At 38.2% G+C, this 23,248-nt stretch overlaps 1 protein-coding gene across 3 annotated transcripts in view; it reads right to left on the minus strand.

The window, feature by feature from the left end:
- Window positions 1-23,248, minus strand: part of LOC124595488 (RING finger protein 17) — a 485,726-nt gene that overhangs the window by 441,613 nt on the left and 20,865 nt on the right. For all 3 annotated transcript variants that reach the window (XM_047134251.1, XM_047134250.1, XM_047134249.1), the window contains exon 4: window positions 16,335-16,541. In XM_047134251.1, the coding sequence (XP_046990207.1) occupies window positions 16,335-16,541 (207 nt within the window). The remainder of the gene's footprint in view (window positions 1-16,334; window positions 16,542-23,248) is intronic.

Consider the following 23,248-nt stretch of genomic DNA (forward strand, 5'->3'; position numbering starts at 1 on the left):
CAGAGAACTTTAAATTACGGCATCATGAAACTTCACATGGCCAGGAAAAAAAAAATAAAAAAAAAAAAAAATGCAGTTATCAATTTTTTAAAACCAAAAATGCAAATTCATACCAAGTGCAATGTCATCAAAAGAGAACAGGATAATTGAATATTCTTGTTCTGAAAGATATTTTCTGTCAGAATGAGAAAATAAAAATAATGTTTTTTTCACTCCATTGTTTATTATTTCATAGACAAAAATAATTAAAAGACTTCACTTGCTTACTTGCAGTGTGTCGAGTTTACATTCCCTTTTGTTTAACAACATCCACTTTGCTTTTTGAAAAGTAACAGTAAAGTGCAGTAAAAACAAGAATAAATACTTTGCTTAATGTGCAGGCTTGATACGTATTTATGTAATGGTTTAAATTGATTATGTACTGCTTCTTTCTGCACGAGTTTTGGAAACAACAAGTGTTGCAGTTTTGTAGAAGCACACAGCATCATACTCTTGTTATCTTATTTCTGCAAACTGCTGAATAACATTCCTTTATACTGTGTCAGACAGCATAGGTTGAAGGTTTTTGAATTTATAGAACATAGCGAAATTTTAAGCTGTAGCAACATATTTTACTTCAAAAGATACACAATGAATAATAGTTTACATCTCATATGTTAATTTTGACAGAAATTAATTATTTGATGAAAGATAATGCCTTTCAGTATTGACTCTCTTTTTCAGCAAGCTCATCGATCAACAGAGTGAAGTTTGTCATCACTCTCTCCTGCATGTTACAAGGTACAGCACAAATCTCTTGCTCAATGGTATCCTTTAATTGAAGCATGGTACGTGGTTTAAAGATGTACACTTTGTTCTTAAGAAAGCTCCACAAGAAAAGACACATGGAGTAATGTCTGGAGAGCAGGGTGGCTAGTCACCATCTCCTCTGTTGGATATCACTTTCCCTGGAAACAATTTTCTTATTTCAGACACACAAACACTGGAAGTGTGAGCTTGCTGAAACCAAACATTTCAATGATTTATGTCACAGTGACGAAGTTCTGAGATAAGAAATTCACACAACATGGTCAAACAATGCCCCGAGTTCACAGTGACGACTCTCTCATTTTCTTCGAAGAAATTAGGCCATATGACATCACATTTCCCTAATCCAGCCCACATTGTCACCTTTTACAATGCAGTGGGCACTGGTGCACTTGGTGACGATTATTTGGAGACCAATAATGACAGTTTTGTTTATTAACATTGTCACTTAAGGTAAAAATTAGCCTCATTTGACATTAAAATCACAATTTCAGGTTCTTCCAGTAACATCTCTTTCATTACTTCAGCAAAAGTCTCCTTTTCACAAAATCTTGAGGCTTCTACTCATGAGGTGGTATAAAATGCGCCAAACAGATGAATTTGATAACTCCAAAGAGTGTGAGTATCATCTTGCAGAGAAACTGGACTATGTTGAATTAAACAATGCAGAACTTCAAATTTTTCATGAGACATGGCCATCTTTGTACTGCCTCCCAGTTTTTTCTTCAATACTGAACCTGTCTCATGGAAGTTCTTGACCCATAGTAGAACGGTATTGCGAGCTGGTAACACAACATGGAATGTTGAATTGGAGATGGAACTCCCCCCAAGTGGTGGTCACAGTTTCTGCATTTTTAAAGCATGTCTCTGTGAAACACGCAAAGTGTTGCGGAGTATACATGTCCATTGTAACTAAACTGCTGCTGTAGGAGAAAACAGAGTCCAGCCATGCCCCTCCACTAGACTAACTCACCTGCTACAGCATTAGGTAACGCTGGCTCACTGTGTGTTTTAGTAAATAATTCTTCACTCACTGTGTGTTTTCGTAAATAATTCTTCAATTTCACATAGAAAGAAAAATATTTAACCAAATTTTTTTTCTTTTCTATATATTAAAACAGTGTGAAAGTAACAATGAATGTCAAAACCAACTGAAAATTGAGCTCAGGCTCTAAATAATATAGTGGACAGTAATTACTGTGATAAGTGTAACTAACTATAGCGCTCTCCCCCCCCTTTTTTTATTTTGCTGTGTAATGAAGAAATGAGAAATGCATCATTGGGGAAGCTACCGACAGCTACGGTCATTTATTTAACTATGTCAAACAAAAAGTCACACAAACTGTTGAAGAACTGTGTGAAACTAATTTAAAATTCTTTAAATTTAGAATGGAAGCAGATATCAAGTAAAAACTATTTGTCTCCACCATCAATGTATCTTTCTGAAAAAGTATGAATTTTACAAAAGGTTTGTTGTGACACTTTCAAGAAACATAAATCATTAATTCAAAAAGCACTTCACAGTGCAACCATAGAAGACAGTAGAAACATTTTATCAAAAGGTTACAAAGTGAAACCAGGACAAAAACTGTGTACATCCTGCAGGAAACAATTTAAAAAAAAAGATGAGTGTAGAGTTGAAGCTATATTAAATGCCAACAGGATTGCCACAAGTTTCCCCAAGTGAAATTCCCTGATTTCCAGACAAGTTTTAGCATTTTCCTCCGACAAATTCTGAGATCTCAAGGTTAAATAAAGACATAAGTTGACCAAAAAACCTAAGTACTTCTGTATTTCTCCCCCGTGTGAGCAAAAATCTTAAGCACTAACATCAACATCTTTTGTAATGAACTGTTTTTAGATGGAGAAAGCAAGCCAAATGGTATGTGTGTTTCATTAAGACCACTATTGTTATTTTATTTCAATAAAATGAAACACATTTGGTGACAAAAACACTCATTTCCTTCGAGTCGCAAGACAGATTTAAAATACCTTCACTGATTTCAGAAATAACCTCAGAATAAAGTAGACCTCTTGAAAGAAGTGTATTAGGCAGAGAAGAGTTGTGTAAACCAACAATATACGTGACTACCAATAAAATGTTGGTTCTACTATGTTCGTTATTGTCAGTTGTTATCCACTGTATTATATGTATTGTTTTGCAGGTATTGTGTGATTTTTCTTTCAAGAAATGTATGAGCACATAGTGTACAAACTGCTAGCGACTGACACAATTTTCTTCTTCTTATCGTGAATATATTCGAAGTGCTAAAATGTACCGTACTACAATAAATACAATGTCTATGCTGCACTGTTCGATGTACTTGCAGTGAGAAAGTCACAATACCTGAAATACATCGCCCTTGGCCTCTGGCCTGCCGAGGAGCACCTCTGTCCTGGGTCCATGGATAAATCACGAGAATCCTCCAGATTATGCCACACAAAAACAGACTCAGCCTGGAGGCAGATTGGTGAGACTAGATCCAACGGGCACGGCTTGCACAATAGTGGGAAAAGATGGGCTTCTGATCAGCAGGCTCCCATTAGAAATACCCACAGAAATGGTCTGCGGTTTTGGCCTGTTGTGGAAATTCACTTGCGTGGCTAGATATTAACATATCACAGACACCATGTTGGTGAAACGAAACTGTGGTGATCAATCCATGCAAGATAACTTGCGCAAATACTTTGGGAACCAATGAGGATAGGTAGCAGCTCACTGTAAAGATGATCGCTGAGCTGCGGACAGGCATGTAGAAAAGACAATCTCTCTCTCACAACTAACTTTTTGGCCATAGCCTTTTTCAGAAAACAAAGCGTGCCCACACACACACACACACACACACACACACACACACACACACACACACAATCACTCAGAAACACCTCATGCACACACGATACCAGTCTCTGGTCGCCGTGTCAACAATCTCTGAGAATCAGATTCAAACCACTCCCCACGTCTTCCTGTCTCTCGTTGACAGCTGCTAGGCTAGCAGTAAGAAACGGTGGCAAAAAGATTTTCACACTTAAAGCTTCCGGCCAATGGCCTTTGTCAACACCACACACACACACACACACACACACACACACACACACAACACAAACACAAACACAAACACACACACACAACTCGCACACATGACTGCAGTCTCAGGCTGTTTCAGTTGCCCAAAACTGCAGTCGTGTGTGAGAGTTGCGTTTGTGTGTGTGTGTGTGTGTGTGTGTGTGTGTGTGTGTGTGTGTGTGTTGTTGACGAAGGGCATTGGCCGAAAGCTTTAAGTGTGAAAATCTTTTTGTTGTGCCTATCTGCGACTCAGCATCTCCACCATATGGTGAGTAGCAAGTTTCCTTCCCATAATATTGTTCTCCCCTTTAATGTTACATGATGTTTCATATTCTTTTAATCCATATTTCTCTGAACGCTTTAAAAGAATTTTATCAGTATTCAATAGTAAATGAGGAAGATAATTTACCTCTTCATCATTTACTATTGAATTATATTTTGTATATTTGAACACACTGTATTTCTAAAATGTTTATTTGACACCACAAACCGTCCTCAAGCCACGGTCACTAAAACACTGAAATTTTTAAAAGGTTTCATAACTAGTTTTGATGCACTGAGTTGTCATTTTCAAATGCAATCACAGACCTAGGAAACCGCAATAATAATTGCAATCTCTCAAATATTAAGAAAACAAAACTAAAACCAGTAAACTGAAGCAAAGTCAGCAGAAATGGGTCACAAGATTTCCAGGTTTGTGATTACATTTGAAAATGACAACTCAGGTCATCAAAACTTGTAAAAATTTCATTGTTTTAGTGACTGTGGTTTGATGACCGTTTGTGGTGTCACATAAACATTTTAAATCCCATTCAGTAACACTCCTTGATGACAGTTATGTCAAAATACAAAAAAATGTATTTCTTCTGTCCGACAACAAAAAGCTGTGAACTTTGAATGTTCTGTGGCTTATTTTTCTGCTGGTGGTGATGGGGATGGGCTTTTCGAACAGTCCAGCAGTTGATTTCTAGCTCTTGTATTTTACTAGATTCTCTTATGTTTTCTGTTATTCACTGAACAATATCAATGCTGCAACGGGGTCCTGCTATGCAGTGCCCTTGAACCGTGAACCAACTACTTCCACACAGTGTTGATGATGCAGAAAGAGACTATCTTCTATCTAGTGGAATAATACACCCAGAGAAGTTGAACTCAAAGTATTTCTTATAATACGCTATCCTAACTTCTTCTAATTGATTGACTACCTAGGTGTAAAATTCCAGCTAGATGTTTCAATGAGTGAGTATCACAAGAGACTCTGAACAATTTTACAATAAAATCTCAACATCAATTGTCTTTTCCGTGACGATTCCTTTGTAGTCATGGATGTCATGTGTTCTCCATGCCCTTCACTTGCAGCCCCACAGAGCAAACAACTCCACTCAGCAGGTAGAAGTGCCAGTCTGCAGCCCTTATAACCAACAGCACAGTCTCAGTGCAATTGCGATCTGTACAAACCATCAAAAACCTCCCAAAAGTGGGGTGCTTCCTACTTAACTTACGAACATCTTTCATTGGCCAGTGGAGATCAAGGATGAGGAACATCTCATTCTACGAATAACATGTTACATCTTAAAGTTCAAAAACGTTAGCTGGCTGCAAAACCCAGACCATTAGAGATATAGCATAAATATTTTGCACTCTTATTTAAATCCATAAACAGAACAAATATGCTACGTTATACCAAAATCTGGGACCATGACTGTCATGGAGTGATTGAGCTAACATGGAATGGCCCTCGACTTTCAGGAAATAACCATCCAATATTTTCCTGTTTCCGTTTTTCATTCATTTTTTCCTTGATTACGGTTCTCATCTTCAGAAGAGTCAAACCACTGCTATAGTCACATGAACTTTGTCCTGGTTATTCTAACAGATCAAAACATTTCAGTGTCTTGATGTGCATGCCAATGGGTTCTTGATCAACTTGTCTTTCCTCTCTTCTTTTGCTCAGTACATTTTGTTCACTAAATTTCTGAAAATGGTAGTGGAGTTTACTAATAGCGGAGGTTTTCATCATCTATGTCATCACTACAATCAGAAATTTTATTGTAAACAAAAATATTCATTCTATCTACACTTTTTTCTTCCAAAACCGCTGAACTACGCATGGATAACCTGCAAGCTGGAGAATCTGCACCTGAACAATTGGGAATATGCTGTTGAGATGGATCTTATTTACGTGTAGTCACAAAGTATATGTCATTTAATAAGTATGTGAACACTGCGTGGGGCAAGATGCAATATAGACATGCCCGCGCCTAAAGGCGATATGTACGAAAAGAAAGATGAACATATATCTATATTTTAATGTTTCCTTAAGTTGATATCAAATACTTCACTCCAACTATTTGCCTCTTCCCGTCTGTGATTTTGGGTGACATATTGTGTGTATATTTGTGTAAAAGTTTTTACAATACATCTTCTGGAAAGGGAGGCAGTTTCTTTCATTCACAAATTGTTTCATCCTGAAAATGATGATACCTGGATACACTGTAGCCTGCAAACTTCGGAAAAACGACTGCATTCTTTATGATTGTATTATACTGCACTCTGTATCACAAAGCTGGACAGTGCATACTTTTCTTAAAGAAGGAAGAGCTACATATCATGCTGTTCAAAGGAGGGTTAATATATCAATCAATTTAGACTGTTACAGTGGTAATTGTAGCAAGAGACTGTGGAGGTATGAACTTAGATGCATGAATTGCTGCATGAAAGTATCCACCAGCCACACCCTTGAAATAATGCACATTATTAGCACCTCCTTACGGTGCCAGTATGCTGTAATTAAAAAGGGCGTTCAAAAAGTTTTGCACAGTTGTCTAAGTTTTTTTATTTTTTGCAGGAGGAGAATGAAATTTATTGTGAACATACTTGGAACATTTAGTTATACACTGAGCCCACTCAATGTCGCCTCCATCAACTGTGACACATCTGGTCCAACGTTCTCTCCATGAGGTAAATGCACTTTGGTAAAATTCTGGGGATTGACTTTTACACCATCGCTTGACACAGGAAATAAAGTCTTTCTCACTATCAAATGTTTTACCGTGCAGGTGGGCCTTCAGGCAACAAAATAGGTAAAAATGAGACGGAGCCAAGTCTGGACTGTAGGGACGATGAGGAACAATTTTCCAACCCATTTTCCTGATTTTCTACTGCGTCATAAGGGCTGTATGGGGTTTGGCATTGTCATGGTGTAGTCTGATGAGCTGACCCTGAAGCTGTGGTCTGTAGGCCTTGATGGCAGGTCACAGCTTGACCAATGACAAACAGTAATGGTCCAGGTTAATTGTGGAGCCAGGTTCCAAAACATAAATGAAAATGACACCACACTGATCCCAGAAGGAGGAGGCCATCACCGTTCAGCCTGCTGTTTGTGAAAGTCTTGGTTTCTTTATCCAAGGGGATCCTGGATGACGCCACTCCATGGATTGAGTTTTGCTCTCAGGTTTGGACAAAAACAACCGTGTTTCATCCTGGGTAATGACGTCGTCAAAACACTATTTCGCCTCTTCAGTAAAGGTCTTCATGAGACCCTCGCACACATTCTTCCTCATCGTTTTCATTTCTCTTGCCAATAAGCTAGGCACTCAATGTGCACACATTTTTCTGTACCCCAGTGATTGTGCCAGTGATACCACACTATCTAATGACAAACGAGTCATTTCAGCAAGCTGTCATGTCATCACACATCTGTCATTTTCGATAATTTGATCAATGGTCTCCTTATTCACATCACTCATGCCGTCGATGGTCTACCGCATCGTGGATTGTGCAGCAGAGAGAAATCACCTTCTTTAAACCTCTGCAACCACCGCTGGATACTGCTACGATCCACTGTGTCCTCCCCATAACCAGGGAGCAACTTCCTGTGAATCGATGTGGCACAGTCATCGCCGGTCTTGAAGAGGAAATCATTACTGACCGTTGTCGAAACCTGACATCTACTTCACAGTCCCTTATGACTCACCTGTAAATAAAAGAATATACTTTTATATACCAACTTATAGCTAAATGTTCCAAGTATGTTCACAAAAAATTTCATTCTACTTCTGCAAAAAACAAAAAAATTAGAGATGACTGTGCAAAACTTTTTGAACATCCTTTGTAGAAGAATTCTTCCTAACCACTCCATTTCCACAAGACTGTCATGAGAACCAGGCAACATAAATTTCAATATACACATTACAGTGAAGAAAATCTCAATTCTCTCATGAACAAACATGGATTTTCACACTCCAACAGTAATGTTGAAAACCACTATTTTATCTCTGGGGTGAAACATCAAAGAAAGTAGCTGTAAACAAGCAATGGACTTACAGTTTTTTAATATTATGTACTTGATAAACTACATGAAAGAAGCATCATACTGTTCTATCAGCGAGAATAACGTAAACAGTGACCATGAGGCATGATCTAAGGTAAAAACAGTTTTAAGAATAATATGAACCGCTCTTTGCACAGTTACTCGGAAGTCTGCCTTTTACATGCCACCCGAAAAAGCTGGGACAAAGTAGGAGATTTCGGGTGTCAATGTGGACTAGATGCAGGTGCTCCTAAAACCCACAGTTCTTCACTGCAGCACTGGCAATAACAGAGTTATATTGGCACACTCTTATGCAGTAGACAAACACAATGATTCAGCTTGCACTAATTTTTTTCCCTTGATAGTATCGTGAAGTTGGCACCACTTAAGTGACTCTCATTTCCTTGAACTATATTTTCTGATTCAAGACATTTCCAACCATTTAATCCCTTAGACAAGTTGAATCTCTGCCCCTACGCGCATCGAAATATCCTAAAAGGAGTACTTGGGAGGGGGTAGGAGTTGGTTGATAAGCTTGGAGAGTGCCTCACTACCAAGTGGTTCCAGTAGAGGGAGCCAAACAGAATTCACTGATACCTGGAATGACACAAGATTTACAGTGACAGCAACTGCTTGGAGTGTGGTAAGAGTTAAGTGTCCACTAAAGAACACGACGACTCCCCCCTTAGTCCTTTCACCACGTTCTTGAAGCAACGTACATGCAGTTATTGCCTCTCCTGGGAGCTTCAGTTGTTCCACACGATTTCCGAAATCATTTACATTCCACTGTAGTATATCACCCTATTGGTGAGGTTTGTCTTCCCTCTCTTTTTGCACGTTGAGGGGTAGAGCAGTCCAAGGCAATGGGAGGTGGGCTAGAGAAATTTGGTGAGTCTTTTAAAGTGACCACTTCCATCAATAAATCTTCAGTGACAGAGGTGGCTGCTGATGACACCTCTGTGGCTTTAGCTTTTGTTCTATTGGAGTTTGACTTGCTCTTCATAGTAACTTTTCCTTTTCAGGTAGGAAACCAGGGAGGTCCATGGTAGAATGGACCAACCACTGATGGTAAGATCTTTTGTTTTGATGGTGCTGGCAGCACATTGCTGGTCTTAGAAATCTTCAAAATTTGTTCTCTGGCAGGTGTAATTTGGCATGTGCTGCAATATGAGCAGGTGTTGGCAATATACAATGATTTGCTTCATGTTGAGATGTTAATGTTACTTTTGGCCATTTCACAATTGGCTGCAACTGAGGAAAACAGATGATGGGGGCTGCAAGGTTCTAAATACACTACTGGCCATTAAAATTGCTACACCAAGAAGAAATACAGATGGTAAACGGGTATGCATCGGACAAATATATTATACTACAACTGACATGTGATTCCATTTTCATGCAATTTGGGTGCATAGATCCTGAGAAATTAGTACCCAGAACAACCACCTCTGGCCGTAATAACGGCCTTGATACGCCTGGGCATTGAGTCAAACAGAGCTTGGATGGCGTGTACAGGTACAGCTGCCCATGCAGATTCAACACAATACCACAGTTCATCAAGAGCAGTGACTGGCGTATTGTGAGGAGCCAGTTGCTCGGCCACCATTAACCAGACTTTTCAATTGGTGAGAGATCTGGAGAAAGTGCTGGCCAGGGCAGAAGTCTAACATTTTCTGTATCCAGAATGGCTCGTACAGGACCTGCGGTCATGCATTATCCTGCTGAAATGTAGGATTTCACAGAGTTCGAATGAAGGGTAGAGCCACGAGTCGTAACACATCTGAATTGTAACTGTTCAAAGTGCCGTCAATGCGAACAAGAGGTGACCGAGACGTGTAACCAATGGCACCCCCTACCATCACGCCGAGTGATACGCCAGTATGGCGATGATGAATACACGCTTCCAATGTGTGTTCACCAAGATGTCGCCAAACATGGATGCGACCATCATGATGCTGCAAACAGAACCTGGATTCATCTGAAAAAATGATGTTTTGCCATTCGTGCACCCAGGTTCGTCGTTGAGTACACCACCGCAGGCACTCCTGTCTGTGATGCAGCATCAAGGGTAACCGCAGCCATGGTCTTCGAGCTGATAGTCCAAGCAGCTGCAAACGTCGTCGAACTGTTCATGCAGATGGTTGTTGTCTTGCAAACGTCCCCATCTGTTGACTCAGGGATTGAGACATGGCTGCACGATCCATGACAGCCATGCGGGTAAGATGCCCATCATCTCGACTGCTAGTGATATGAGGCCATTGGGATCCAGCACGGCGTTCCTTATTAACCTCCTGAATCCACCGACTCGATACTCTGCTAACGGTCATTGGATCTCGACCAACACGAGCAGCAATGTCGCGATACGATAAAACGCAATCGCGATAGGCTACAATCCGACCTTTATCAAAGTCAGAAACGTGATGGTACGCATTTCTCCTCCTTACACGAGGCATCATTAGAACGTTTCACCAGACAACGCCGGTCAACTGTTATTTGTGTATGAGAAATTGGTTGGAAACTCTCCTCATGTCACCACGTTGTAGGTATCGCCACCGGCGTCAACCTTGTGTGAATGCTCTGAATAGCTAATCATTTACATATCACAGCATCTTCTTCCTGTCGGTTAAATTTCCTGTCTGTAGCATGTCATCTTCGTGGTGTACCAATTTTAAGGGTAAGTAGTGTAACTCCCTTGCCTCTGTATATGGTGCTGGTTTTGTAACTAATAGATCTAATATATGGACAAATATTTAAGTGTACGAAACCGGTTCTAATGTGACAGGGGAGGACTGAAAGTTAAAATGAATGTAGGCTTTCTTTCAAGGTCTGTATCTTCTCTCTTCATCACTTTCTGCACATTCCTTTTATACACTGAAGAGTCAAAGAAACTGGTACACATGCCTAATATCATGTAGAGCCCCCGTGAGTTCGCAGAAGTTTCGCAACACGACGTGGCATGGACTCGACTAATGTCTAAAGTAGTGCTGGAGGGAACTGACACCATGACTCCTGCCGGCTGTCCATAAATCCGTAGGAGTACAAGGAGATGGAGATCTCTTTGGAATAGCATGTTGCAACTCATCCCGGGTATGTTCAATAATGTTCATTTCTGGAGAGTTTGGTGATCAGTGGAAGTGTTTAAACTTAGAAGTGTGTTCCTAGTACCACTCTGTAGCAATTCTGGACGTGTAGGATATCACATGGTCCTGCTGGAATTCCCAAGTCTGTTGGAATGCACAATGGACATGAATGGATGCAAGTGATCAGACAGATTATTATTTATTCACATGGCACCACTCCATGGTTGGAATTAATAGTGTTTCATGCAACTTAGCTACAATGGAATATTCACCAAGTGTCTTAAGGTGCGTTTATGCTGCAGCCTCACTGCTGGCACATCGCATCTCGCTGCTCAGAGCAAGCCTTGTAATAATTACAATGAAGCATTGTTGCTTAGTCATCGTGTGAAATCAACCAATAAAAAAAATGAATTTGAACCTTGATGGCATAGAAACTTGTAATATTTTGTCTTTTTTTCTACCAATCAAAATCAGATAAAATTCAAAATTAAAGATTTTTTGGACACTGTTTCCAAGTTATTAATGTTTGAGGCTTCCGAAATTTTGCAATTTTTGCAGTGATTCGAAAACTTAAAATGGTTGTATCTCAAAAAATATTTGACGTACAACCCAGAAGTTTACACCATTTTATTCAGTTTATTATAGGCTTTAAAATGTGTTGCTTGACCAAATTAATTAAAATACTAAATTTTCCCAAACCAAAATTTTTTATATCTTTAAAATTTCAAAATTGGAAGTTTTTGTTCTGGAAAATAATGTGTGTTAGTCGTACTCTATTTCTTAATTTGCAGCAATATTCATTATGGTATTCCAAACGTAATGTACAGACATAAATTTTATTTTACTCCTATTCGTATTGCTGACTGTATCTAAGATGCATTTGCTTTGCAAGCTGCAGCCATTCTTAATTGATAATATTTCACATATGCAGCAATTGATGTTAATTTCTGACTTTTATGCTGAATTTGCTTAAAATTTTCTTTCATACGAACTTTTTCCTGACAGAAATGATATATATTTTTTACGGAAATCCAGCAGAAAAGTTAGAAATTAACATCTGTTCCTGCATGTATGAAATATCATCAATTAAGAACTGCTCAGCAGATCTGATTGACTTTTGTCTTTGTAGTCTTCGGAATTGTCAGAACAAAGTTCGTGCGATGGAAATTTTTTGGAAAATCCACTCGGAAAAGTCAGAAATTAAAATCAGTTACGATAGATCATCACTTGATAACAGCTCGACGAATCTGGTCAGTTTGTGTGTGTTTTAATGAATTTTTGATATGAAAAAGAAACGGAACAAAATTTTTCTGTTCAGTTTTGACAGTTCTGCAGTCACAGGTTTTCATAACCCCCCCTCTCCCTCCCCCCCCCCCCCCCCCACACACACACAGTCTGACAATTACACGCATAATACATAAATATATATGTAATACATAAAGCGGAAATGTTGTTACCACAAGTCTCAAAAAGTTCTTGACAATTTACTACGATTTTTTACACGATGCTCTAATGAACATTCGGATGGACATAGGCTATATATTTTTCTAATATATACAATATAAACATATATACATACTGGGGATGTGTAGTTACAACAAATCTCAAAAGGTTCTTGAAGGATTTACTTCACATTTTTATGCAATACTCTAATGAACATTTGGATGGACATAGGCTACACAGTTTTGTGATATATTACCTATATAAACATACATTTAATACAGAACAAGGAAAAACTGTTGCGAAAAATCTGGAATAGATCTTGCCGGATTTACTTCAAATTTTTACACAATTTAGGATGTATATGCAATTCCCATAAATATTTAGCAATTGCAAAGCATTGCCAGGTAAAAAAATCCACCTCTTTTGAAAGTAATTCACTTCGGTAGAGATGAAGTGTTGAGATAAAATTAGCAAAGCACTGGTGACGGACAAGAGGACCAAATCACTGTGTGCACGTACAACTCATTAAACACTTGTAATCGATGGGTAAGGTGGAAGAAAAGTGCCTGATTCATGTTTTAAAATACTTAAGCATCTAATAAAATGTTGAAAGGCACATGATGGAATACGAGAAGTACCAAGCTCTGCCAACGAAGTGGAATATTGTACTTGTCTTATTCCAAACGGGCAGTTCAACATTTTATTGGGAAATTAAGCATTATAAATTATGACTTTCGCACATTTGTGCCACTGTCACTTGAGGATATTCATACAGACTGAAACCAGTGGCTTAATAAATGCATATAAAATAAAAATTGAACCTATTTTCTTAACATTCATATTAATGAGTTATGGAAGCACATGATCAAATATGAACTTCCTTCCAACTGTCTGAGTGGGGCATATGTGCCATCAGTCACCCCCTCTGTGACAACGATGAGCCTGCAGCATAAAAAAGGAGGTTGGCAAAAAGATTTTATAAAGCTATAGCAGTCACGAAGAATCAGAAGTATAACACTTTTATTCCTATGAGCAAGGCCAAAGGTAAAGGTAAAGCAAAAATTATTTCTCATTTTAAGGATTTTTATGTTCATAAAAGTCAAGTACATCCATATGCTACATGTTTTTGAACAGACTGCTGGACTTGGTGCTTGTGCCTATGATAACAAAAGGTCAATGGCTTGTGTGCTGTTGAGAGATGAAAAAAGGCGAAGAAGTAAATGTTCTATTTATACATCCTTTTAGACCAGTTCTTTCTTTTTCATAAATAAAAGAAACTTCATATTTTGAAAATTAAACCCCGAAACTGCCACTGGAAGAACATATAGACTATCAGACGAAGAGCTGTGCAAAGCCTCAGATTATGTTGGAGAACAAAGCGGTTGTTACATTAACCGTCTGTCATTATTGCTTGGGAGAACTGGGTTGCTGATTTATCATAAAAAAAAAAAAAAAAAACTGCAATACACGGTCTTAGACTCTAAGACTATTAGTGTATCACTGTAATATCTTTCTTGTTGCATATGAACAAAAAATTTCTCTTTGCAAAACGCTCAAATAACACACTGTTAAATAGTAACAATGATCTCATTGTTTAATTAATGATACTAAGTAATATTAATGTACTTCTAAAATGAAGGTGTAAGTAAGTAAATTATCTGTAGTCTTTTTTGGGGCATCTTCACTGTTAATTTGGGAAAGCCAAATGTGGCTTTGAATTTAAGTGTGTAATTCTAATATTGTAATAAATTGGTTATCACTAAATACAAAAAATGATCTGACAACCTTATTTGGTTTTTGACATATTACAACTCGGTACCAACCAGAAAGCGCTATAGCCCATGCGCTGCAAGTGGGACTTAACAGCAAAATCAAAATTCATTTTAATGTTTTCCCACAGGAATAAATCTTGATATTTGGCAGACACATTAACAAATAATGTGTGACTAACATTTATGTGTTTAAAAAAACAAAACAAAAAATCTCAATTTTGTAATTTTCAAAATTAAAAATTAATTTAATATGTGAAAACTCAGCATTGTTATGAATATCATCAATTACCACATACTGGTACTTTTAAAGCTTATAAGAAACTGCATAAAATGTTACAAATTTTACGTCTGTTTCTGAAATACGGTGAATTTAAGACGTCAAAACTTAACAAAAACCACAATTCTGGAAGTTTTACAAATAAATAACTCAAAAAATATTTGAGATTTTTCATGCAAACAACAACTACTATAAATGTACAACAAATTACCGAATTCTGAGACGTCAAAAACCATATCATTGGTTGATTTCAAAAGTACCAACATCTTCCTGCTCCCTGGTTGTGCAGGCATCTTCATTCTCGTTGGCAATCTTTACGCTGTGGCTGATCATAGCAATAGTTCAGCGACTTACTTGCAGAGGGCAAAGCAAAAGACTATGTTCTACACATAATATAGCAACACGAATAATGGTTTGTTTACACCAAAAATGTGGTTATTAACAATGAGAAGGAAGAGGGCAGAGACTCAGCTGCCTGGGTAGGTCTTGTTCAATTGAGGTGGGGCAGGTTCCCCAGAAGTTGCTGACTAATGACTGTTTCACCTCAACAGCCATTTGTCACACAGGCAAGCAGCACACCTTCAGATCAATATTTATTTATTTATTTATTTACGATCTGGACAGTGGAGTCAAGATCCCTGTTCCCTGTGACACCCAACATACCATAACTGTGCCACAAGGTGGTTATCTCAGCATGCCCACAGCTTATGGTTTCTGAGGACTGCAGCACACACCAATATAGGTCAGGACACCCGGATTCACCAAACCCGTACTTAGCAAATGAAGGCTCCCACAGGTGCTCGCCATTTGGTCCAACCAGGAGGCATGTGTAACTTATCAAATGTGATAAACATAGTGAACATTACCCCTCCTCCTCCCTATAATCACAAATTAGAGGAGAAAGCTGAATGTAAGACTGCAATACTACAAAAAGAAGTATTACAATGGCTCAGGCTCTCATGCTCACCACACTTATGCACATGAATGAGTCTTTAGCATCCTCAGAGGGCTTCATTGTTCATATCAGTAGTAACTGACAAGAACAGTTTCAAATAATCGATCTGTTACACTTGCTGCCATGGTATTAAATTTAATCAAACATTGCCATACATGTTTGAAATATTGTAATGTGGTGATTACTTCTGTGAGGTAAACGAGAAAAGTAATAACCAACACACAGGTACTGTTCAAACCACAGTATACAGGAGCTAAGAGCTGTGGGGGCAATTTAAATAATATGTTGTGGCAATGAGGATGTGAAACATTGTTTGTTAAGTTTAATCAAGGTACCTGTCCTTTTAAGCTGAAGTTAAAAGTCATATCGAAGTCACATGAAACCATGAATCTTGTGTGCCAAGAAGGCACTGTGTAAGCTAGTCATGATCCCACATAGTTATTAATCGTGGGGAAAATGACAAAGCATTATTTACACACATTCAATACGGAGGTTGTCAAACATTTCTCTGATGTAAATTGTGGTCATTTTCCTTCTGCATTTGCTCTTGAATAAGTGATGAAGATATATTCTGCTTACAAATACAGACTGGAATACAGTGAAATATATTCATTAACTCACCTTCTTCTTCACAGTGCAAACCTCATGACGTTGATGGTACAATATAATGCAATGAGAACACACTATTTTGTCACATTCTGCACAAGAAAATTCCAATTTCTGTTCCGGGTGCTCCTTACACATGGGAAATGGTAACACTCCTTTGGGATCAGATTGTGTAAGGGGATACTTCTTATGTTTTTGCAGAGCTTTCACCGTACGGTGTATCTGAAACATACAGAGTTTTTTTTCCCCCTGGACATCAGCCACTAGCCAAACAGAATATACATAATTCAGTGAATGATGAAATAACACAATCCCTTGTTTTACATTCCTTTTTCAATACCCTAATGAAATACTCTCAAAAGAGGCAATTCATTGAACGTTTCGTAATTCAGTTGTATCTAATAAGTGATTTAGCGTAATACGTTAAATTTCATAAAATTTATTCTTTCATTTGTTTACTTGTATGTCATGTTCGTCCAATATATGCTAGCATTACTTTGCGTTCACTAATGAAGCCATAATTAAGAAAAATTAGGTTGGCATTGTTGTTTTTCACTATTTTGTATAATGTGATGTATATCTTATGTAAAAATATTTTATATTGTATACACCAGTTTGAGCATAAAATACAAAATGTTGTGTGTATAGTTTTCATAATAACTTTCAACTTTTAATCGTTAATTTTATAAATTTGCAGTATAGTTTTGTTAACTACATTGTTAAGAACATATAAATAGGGGGAGCAGAAGGCTCAGAAAAGGGCAGTTGGAGACCATTCACAGACGCAACCACTGTGTTGCACATCAGTGTAATAATTTAATTGTTTTACTACGGTTTTGTGGCTATGTGGCCTGTTATGTGGAGTGGGCTGCCACCAAGAAGTGGTGCAGCTTGTCTTTAATAAACCACTATAAAATGAATTGGTACCTGGATTATGTCATAGAATTCACGTAACTAGATCCAGTTAGCATATGAAATGGACTGGGACGACCACTTCAGCAGCAGTGGCAGGAAGCAGATTACTCTGAGTTACACCGAACTAAGATATCTATAAGCAACGAACTAAACTTTACATGTCACTGCAGAACTAATTACTGAAGTGTAATGTTTGGAAACTGTTCTAACAATAAACATAAGTATTTGTCTCAAAGTTATCTCTGAGTGGTGGAGGCCAGAGTATCAAAAGTAGATACCCCCATGAACACACATTCTTGATGTCACTGGAATACAAGTATAACAACAAACTTTTCAAATTCTCTGTTTAATCAAATAATCCTTCAATGTTGTATTTTTGCCACAATTCCAGTCTCTCCCCACCATGCCAAAACAAAAATTTCATTACAACGCACTCAGTCGCTGGAGTACAGAACTTTCTACAAACATTAGATTGGAACAACAAAGAAAGAGGCACAGATAAACTGAAGAGTTAACACCCATGACTTCAAAGCAATTACTTTTATTCCATCCCATTGCAAAAAGTACGACAGGGGAAATAAACAAAACAATATCTCAAATTTTCTGTCAAAACTAGTCACTTAAAATAAATCCCTCAACTTAGGCCGTGTCCTACGTGAGCGACAGAAGCGACCGACAGCAAGCAACTTCTGGATACGCGACACTCCAGCGACAAGCAGCAACATCAGGCGAAAAGCTCGAGTGTGCTGCGTGCAAGCGACCATGTCGCACTACAAGATGGCTGCTTAGAGCCAACCAGCTGTTTCTATAAAACGGTGCCCTTAAACTGTAGAATACTGTAGCTGGAGAGTAAGGCTACAAAATTAGGTTTACTTAAGCAAATAAAGCGAAATGGAATGCTGTGCACGAAATTTACAAAGGGAGGAATCTCCATGGAGAATTCCATAATTATCATCAACTATGAAGATCACCAGACAAATTCTTCGAATACACTTGAACGAGCAGAGGAACATTAGACTATCTCACCAATAAATTAAATACAAATGATTTTTTCATGACCAATAACTTTTAACAGCCAATAAATGCAGAAGAATGACTGGCTACATGACTAACTACCCTAAATACACACAAATATACTGATTGAATGTTTATGCAAAAATGTAGCTGTGGTGTAGTGGTAGCATTATAGATAGTGATTGCGGGCATCAGGAAGGTACTGGGTTCGATTCCTGGTCCTGGTTATGTTTTAACTGACTCACTCACAATTCTGTATATTTATTTTTATGTATACTGTTTACACTGTCTTGCTAAGTACATTTTTAAGGTCTTGCCAAAGAACTTGATCTACACACCTATCCCAGTTTATCACACACACTGAATTCCTAATAAATTACAAAATGGTTCAAATGGCTCTGAGCACTATGGGACTCAACTGCTGTGGTCATAAGTCCCCTAGAACTTAGAACTACTTAAACCTAACTAACCTAAGGACATCACACACATCCATGCCCGAGACAGGATTCGAACCTGCGACCGTAGCGGTCGTGCGGTTCCAGACTGTAGCGCCTTTAACCGCTCGGCCACTTCGGCCGGCAATAAATTACAATGAACCATGAAATTTTACAGATATTTGATGTTGCGAACGTAATTCATCAGCAGTTAGTGTTAAGGCCAAGCATTTCAATTAATCTAAATAGTCTGTAAAAGTAAAGCATACAAAATTTTTGAAAAGAAAGTCAAACGGTTTGTGTAATGATTTATCTAAAAGTATGAAATAAAAAATATTAGGGAAAGATTTGGTGCACCTCATTTTCTGTTCATGACTTTGAGCATCAAATTACAAAAACATATCAATTGTTAATCATACGATGAAATACTCCCTTCTATATGCTGTCATTTCCAAAAATCATGATTTCCATATCTTGAACAGTTTATGAGAAACGACTATTTTTACAGCCATTTGATTCCCGAAACGCAGGAAAGGTTCGGGTGCGCCGCAAGCGACCCGTCCGTGGATATAACGACCAATATCTCAAGAATGAAGAGAGATATCAATACGGGCTCAACTTTAATACAATTTAGACATATTGGTTACATTTCATACACAATAATGTATGGCCTTAAATCAAGTATATGGAAAGTCTGCGCAATGTGATTTTACCTCTGCAAATTCTTAAAAATTTGTGCAGCCATGTACTCAATTTCGTGTGGCACGATAACTATGATGAATTACGAAAATATATTGAGATCTTTATTGTTTAAGGATATCAACCTATAAGATGCGGAAGAATCAAATTTTTTCACCAAATAGTTTTCTTAAAATCGGACGATAAGTATTTCATAGCTGCCGTCGCTTCTGCTCCACTGCTCTTCTCGAGAAGGCACGTGGCTGTCGCTCTCTGTCGCTCGTGCTGCAGCGACAGGATACAAATATGTTTGAATTCAAACGTCACCAGTTGCACCAGATGTCACTCACGTAGGACACTTCCGTAACTACACCTGCGGTTGTGTTTTGTCGCCTGAAGCTGTCGCGCGCTGTCGCTTGCTTCTGCCGCTCACGTAGGAAATGGCCTTAGGCTTTCACAATCATATCAAAACTCCATGTTCATGCATCAGGTCTGACAGCTGTAATTACCTAAAAAATGAATATGATTTAGATTTCATTTCATGACTGGCAGACATTTATATCTATCAAGGACACTTACTGCACCGTCACCTATAGAATAAAAGTTTGGCTCTGGATTTTGGAATGTGTTTCAACTCAACTGGCAGCACTCGGATTAAATGTCAATCTAGTGTCTCATCATTCTGTATAAAATCTGTTCCTCATAAATCATCGTAAGACATTTGACTTTCACTGCTTGTAACAGGTTTCCCTATGCTTTTACACCCATTACAGTCTTCAGCTACACACAACCCTTGTGCTTCTGCTTGTTTCCTACTGCCAATAACCTACTTTCCTTTATGCCATCTTCTGAGTCTTTTGTTGCATATAAGACTCTAGCAAAAATACTTCTTTGTTCATGCACTACCTGTTCACTTACTTACAGGCCCTGGCCAACTCTATTTCATATTCAATGCAGTTAATAAGTACACCACTCACTTCACAGTCTGTTTCCTGATAAATCTGTTGGTTTTTCTGCCTCCTCAGTAATTTTCGATATACAGTTCTCCCTTGCCCACTGACACCCACCAGTTTTTGAAGTTTTTACAGTTAAAGTCCATGTCCCACTGACAGACTAAACTGGTAATCACAATATCTGAAAACTTCTGTTCCCTGAGGATTTGGAAACTTAGTTTTGGAAATCCAATTCACTCTGAGGCACCACCACTTCTCCGTTTATTTCTTCCGCTGATCATCCATTCTCCATTCAAATGCTCTACACATACAAACTCTGCAACTGGTTTTAAGAATTCGTTGTTAATTTGTATTATTTTATTTTTCATGTTTTGATTATATATTATCTTAGGCGTGTTGTAATTGATTTTACACACACTTTACAGCTTGTTCTATGAAGGACTTCTATCAGCTGCTACAGTTTACCTGCACTAGAGGCAACCAGTACTATGTTATCTGTAAAACCAATGTGGTTCTGAAATGTGTCATTAAAATGTATTACTTTTATGGTTTTCCAGTTTAAGGACCTGAAATCTCCCTCTAGGACCACTGAGTGTAGATTAAGTGGTATGGAATTTCTTGTCTGACTTCCCTTTAAATTCAGAATTTCTCAATATTCGCAGAGTCAAATGATAGCTGTTTAACTGATATATTGTTGTTGTTGTTGTGGTCTTCAGTCCAGAGACTGGTTTGATGCAGTTCTCCACGCTACCCTATCCCGTGCAAGCTTCATCTCAAAGTACCTACTGCAACCTACAACCTTCTGAACCTGCTTAGTGTATTCATCTCTTGGTCTCCCTCTACAATTTCTACCCTCCATGCTTCCCTCCAATACTAAATTGGTGATCCCTTGATGCCACAGAACATGTCCTACCAACCGATCCCTTCTTCTAGTCAGGTTGTGCCACAAATTTTTCTTATTCCAAATTCTATTCAATACCTCCTCATTAGTTATGTGATCTACCCATCCAATCTTCAGCATTCTTCTGTAGCACCATATTTCGAAAGCTTCTATTCTCTTCTTGTTCAAATTATTTATCATCCACATTTCACCTCCATACATGGCTTCACTCCATACAAATAGTTTCAGAAAAAACTTCCTGACACTTAAATCTATACTCGATATTAACAACTTTCTCTTCTTCAGAAAAGCTTTCCTTGCCATTGCCAGTCTATATTTTACATCCTACATCAGTAGTTACTTTGCTCCCCAAATAGCAAAACTCATTTACTACTTCAAGCGTCTCATTTTCTAATCTAATACCCTCAGCATCACCTTATTTAATTCGACTATGTTCCATTATCCTCATTTTGTTTTTGTTGGTGTTCATCTTATATCCTCTTTTCAAGACACTGTCCATTCCGTTCAACTGCTCTTCCAGGTCCTTTACTGTCTCTGACATAATTACAATCTCATTGGCAAACCTCAGAGTTTTTATTTCTTCTCCATGGATTTTAATTCCTACTCCAAATATTTCTTTTGTTTCCCTCACTGCTTGCTCAATATACAGATTGAACAACAACGGGGATAGGCTATAACCCTGTCTCACTCACTTCTCCATCACTGCTTCTCTTTCATGCCCCTTCAATCTTATAACTGCCATCTGGTTTCTGTACAAATGGTAAATAGGCTTTCACTACCTGTATTTGACCCCTGTCACCTTCAGAATTTGAAAAAGAATATTCCAGTCAACACTGTCAAAAGCTTTCTCTAAGTCTACAAATGCTAGAAACGTAGGTTTGCTTTCTTAATCTATCTTCCAAGATAAGTTGTAGGGTCAGTATTGTCTCACATGTTCCAACATTTCTGTGGAATCCAAACTGATCTTCCTCAAGGTTGGCTTAGACCAATTTTTTCCATTCTTCTGTAAATAATTCGTGTTAGTATTTTGCAGCTGTGGCTTATTAAACTGATAGTTTGGTAATTTTCACATCTGCTTTCTTTGGGATTGTAATTATTATATTCCTCTTGAAGTCTGAGGGTATGTTGCCTGTCTCATACACCTTGCTCACCAGATGGTAGAGTTTTTTCAGGGCTGGCTCTCCCATGGCTATCAGTAGTTCTAACGAAATGTTGTCTACTCCTGGGGCCTTGTTTCAATTCAGGTCTTTCAGTGCTGTATCAAACTTGTCTCGCAGTATCATATCTCTCATTTCATCTTCATTTATGTCCTCTTTTGTTTCCACAATATTGCTCTCCAGTACATCACCCTTGTACAGATCCTCTATGTACTCACTCCACCTTTCTGCTTTCCCTTCTTTGCTTAGAACTGGTTTTTCATCTGAGCTCTTGATATTCATATGAGTGGTTCTCTTTAATTTTCCTGTAGGCAGCATCTATCTTATCCCCAGTGATATATGCCTCTACATACTTACATTTGTCCCCTAGCCATCCCTGCTTAGTCATTTTGCACTTCCCGTCAATCTCATTTTTGAGATGTTTGTATTCCTTTTTGCCTGCTTCATTTACTGCATTTTTATATTTTCTTCTTTCATCAATTACATTCAATTTCTCTTCTGTTACCCCCGGGATTTCTACTAGCCCTTGTCTTTTTACCTACTTGATCCTCTGCTGCCTTCATTCCTTATTTCATCTCTCAACGTTACCCATTCTTCTTCTACTGTATATCTTTCCCCCGTTCTTGTCAATCGTTTCCTAATGCTCTCCCTGAAACTCTCTACAACTTTGGTTCTTTCAGTTTAGTCTACAGTTCATAACCAAAATGTTTTGGTCAGAGTCCACATCTGCCCCTGGAAATGTCTTACAATTTAAAACCAGGTTCCTACGTCTCTGTGTCTTACCATTATATAATCTATCCGAAGCCTTCCAGTGTCTACAGGCCTCTTCCGTGTATACAGCCTTCTTTCATTATATGTAAACCAAGTGTTAGCTATG

Source organism: Schistocerca americana, chromosome 2, assembly GCF_021461395.2.
Source record: "Schistocerca americana isolate TAMUIC-IGC-003095 chromosome 2, iqSchAmer2.1, whole genome shotgun sequence".
NCBI classification, from domain to species: Eukaryota; Metazoa; Arthropoda; class Insecta; order Orthoptera; family Acrididae; genus Schistocerca; species Schistocerca americana.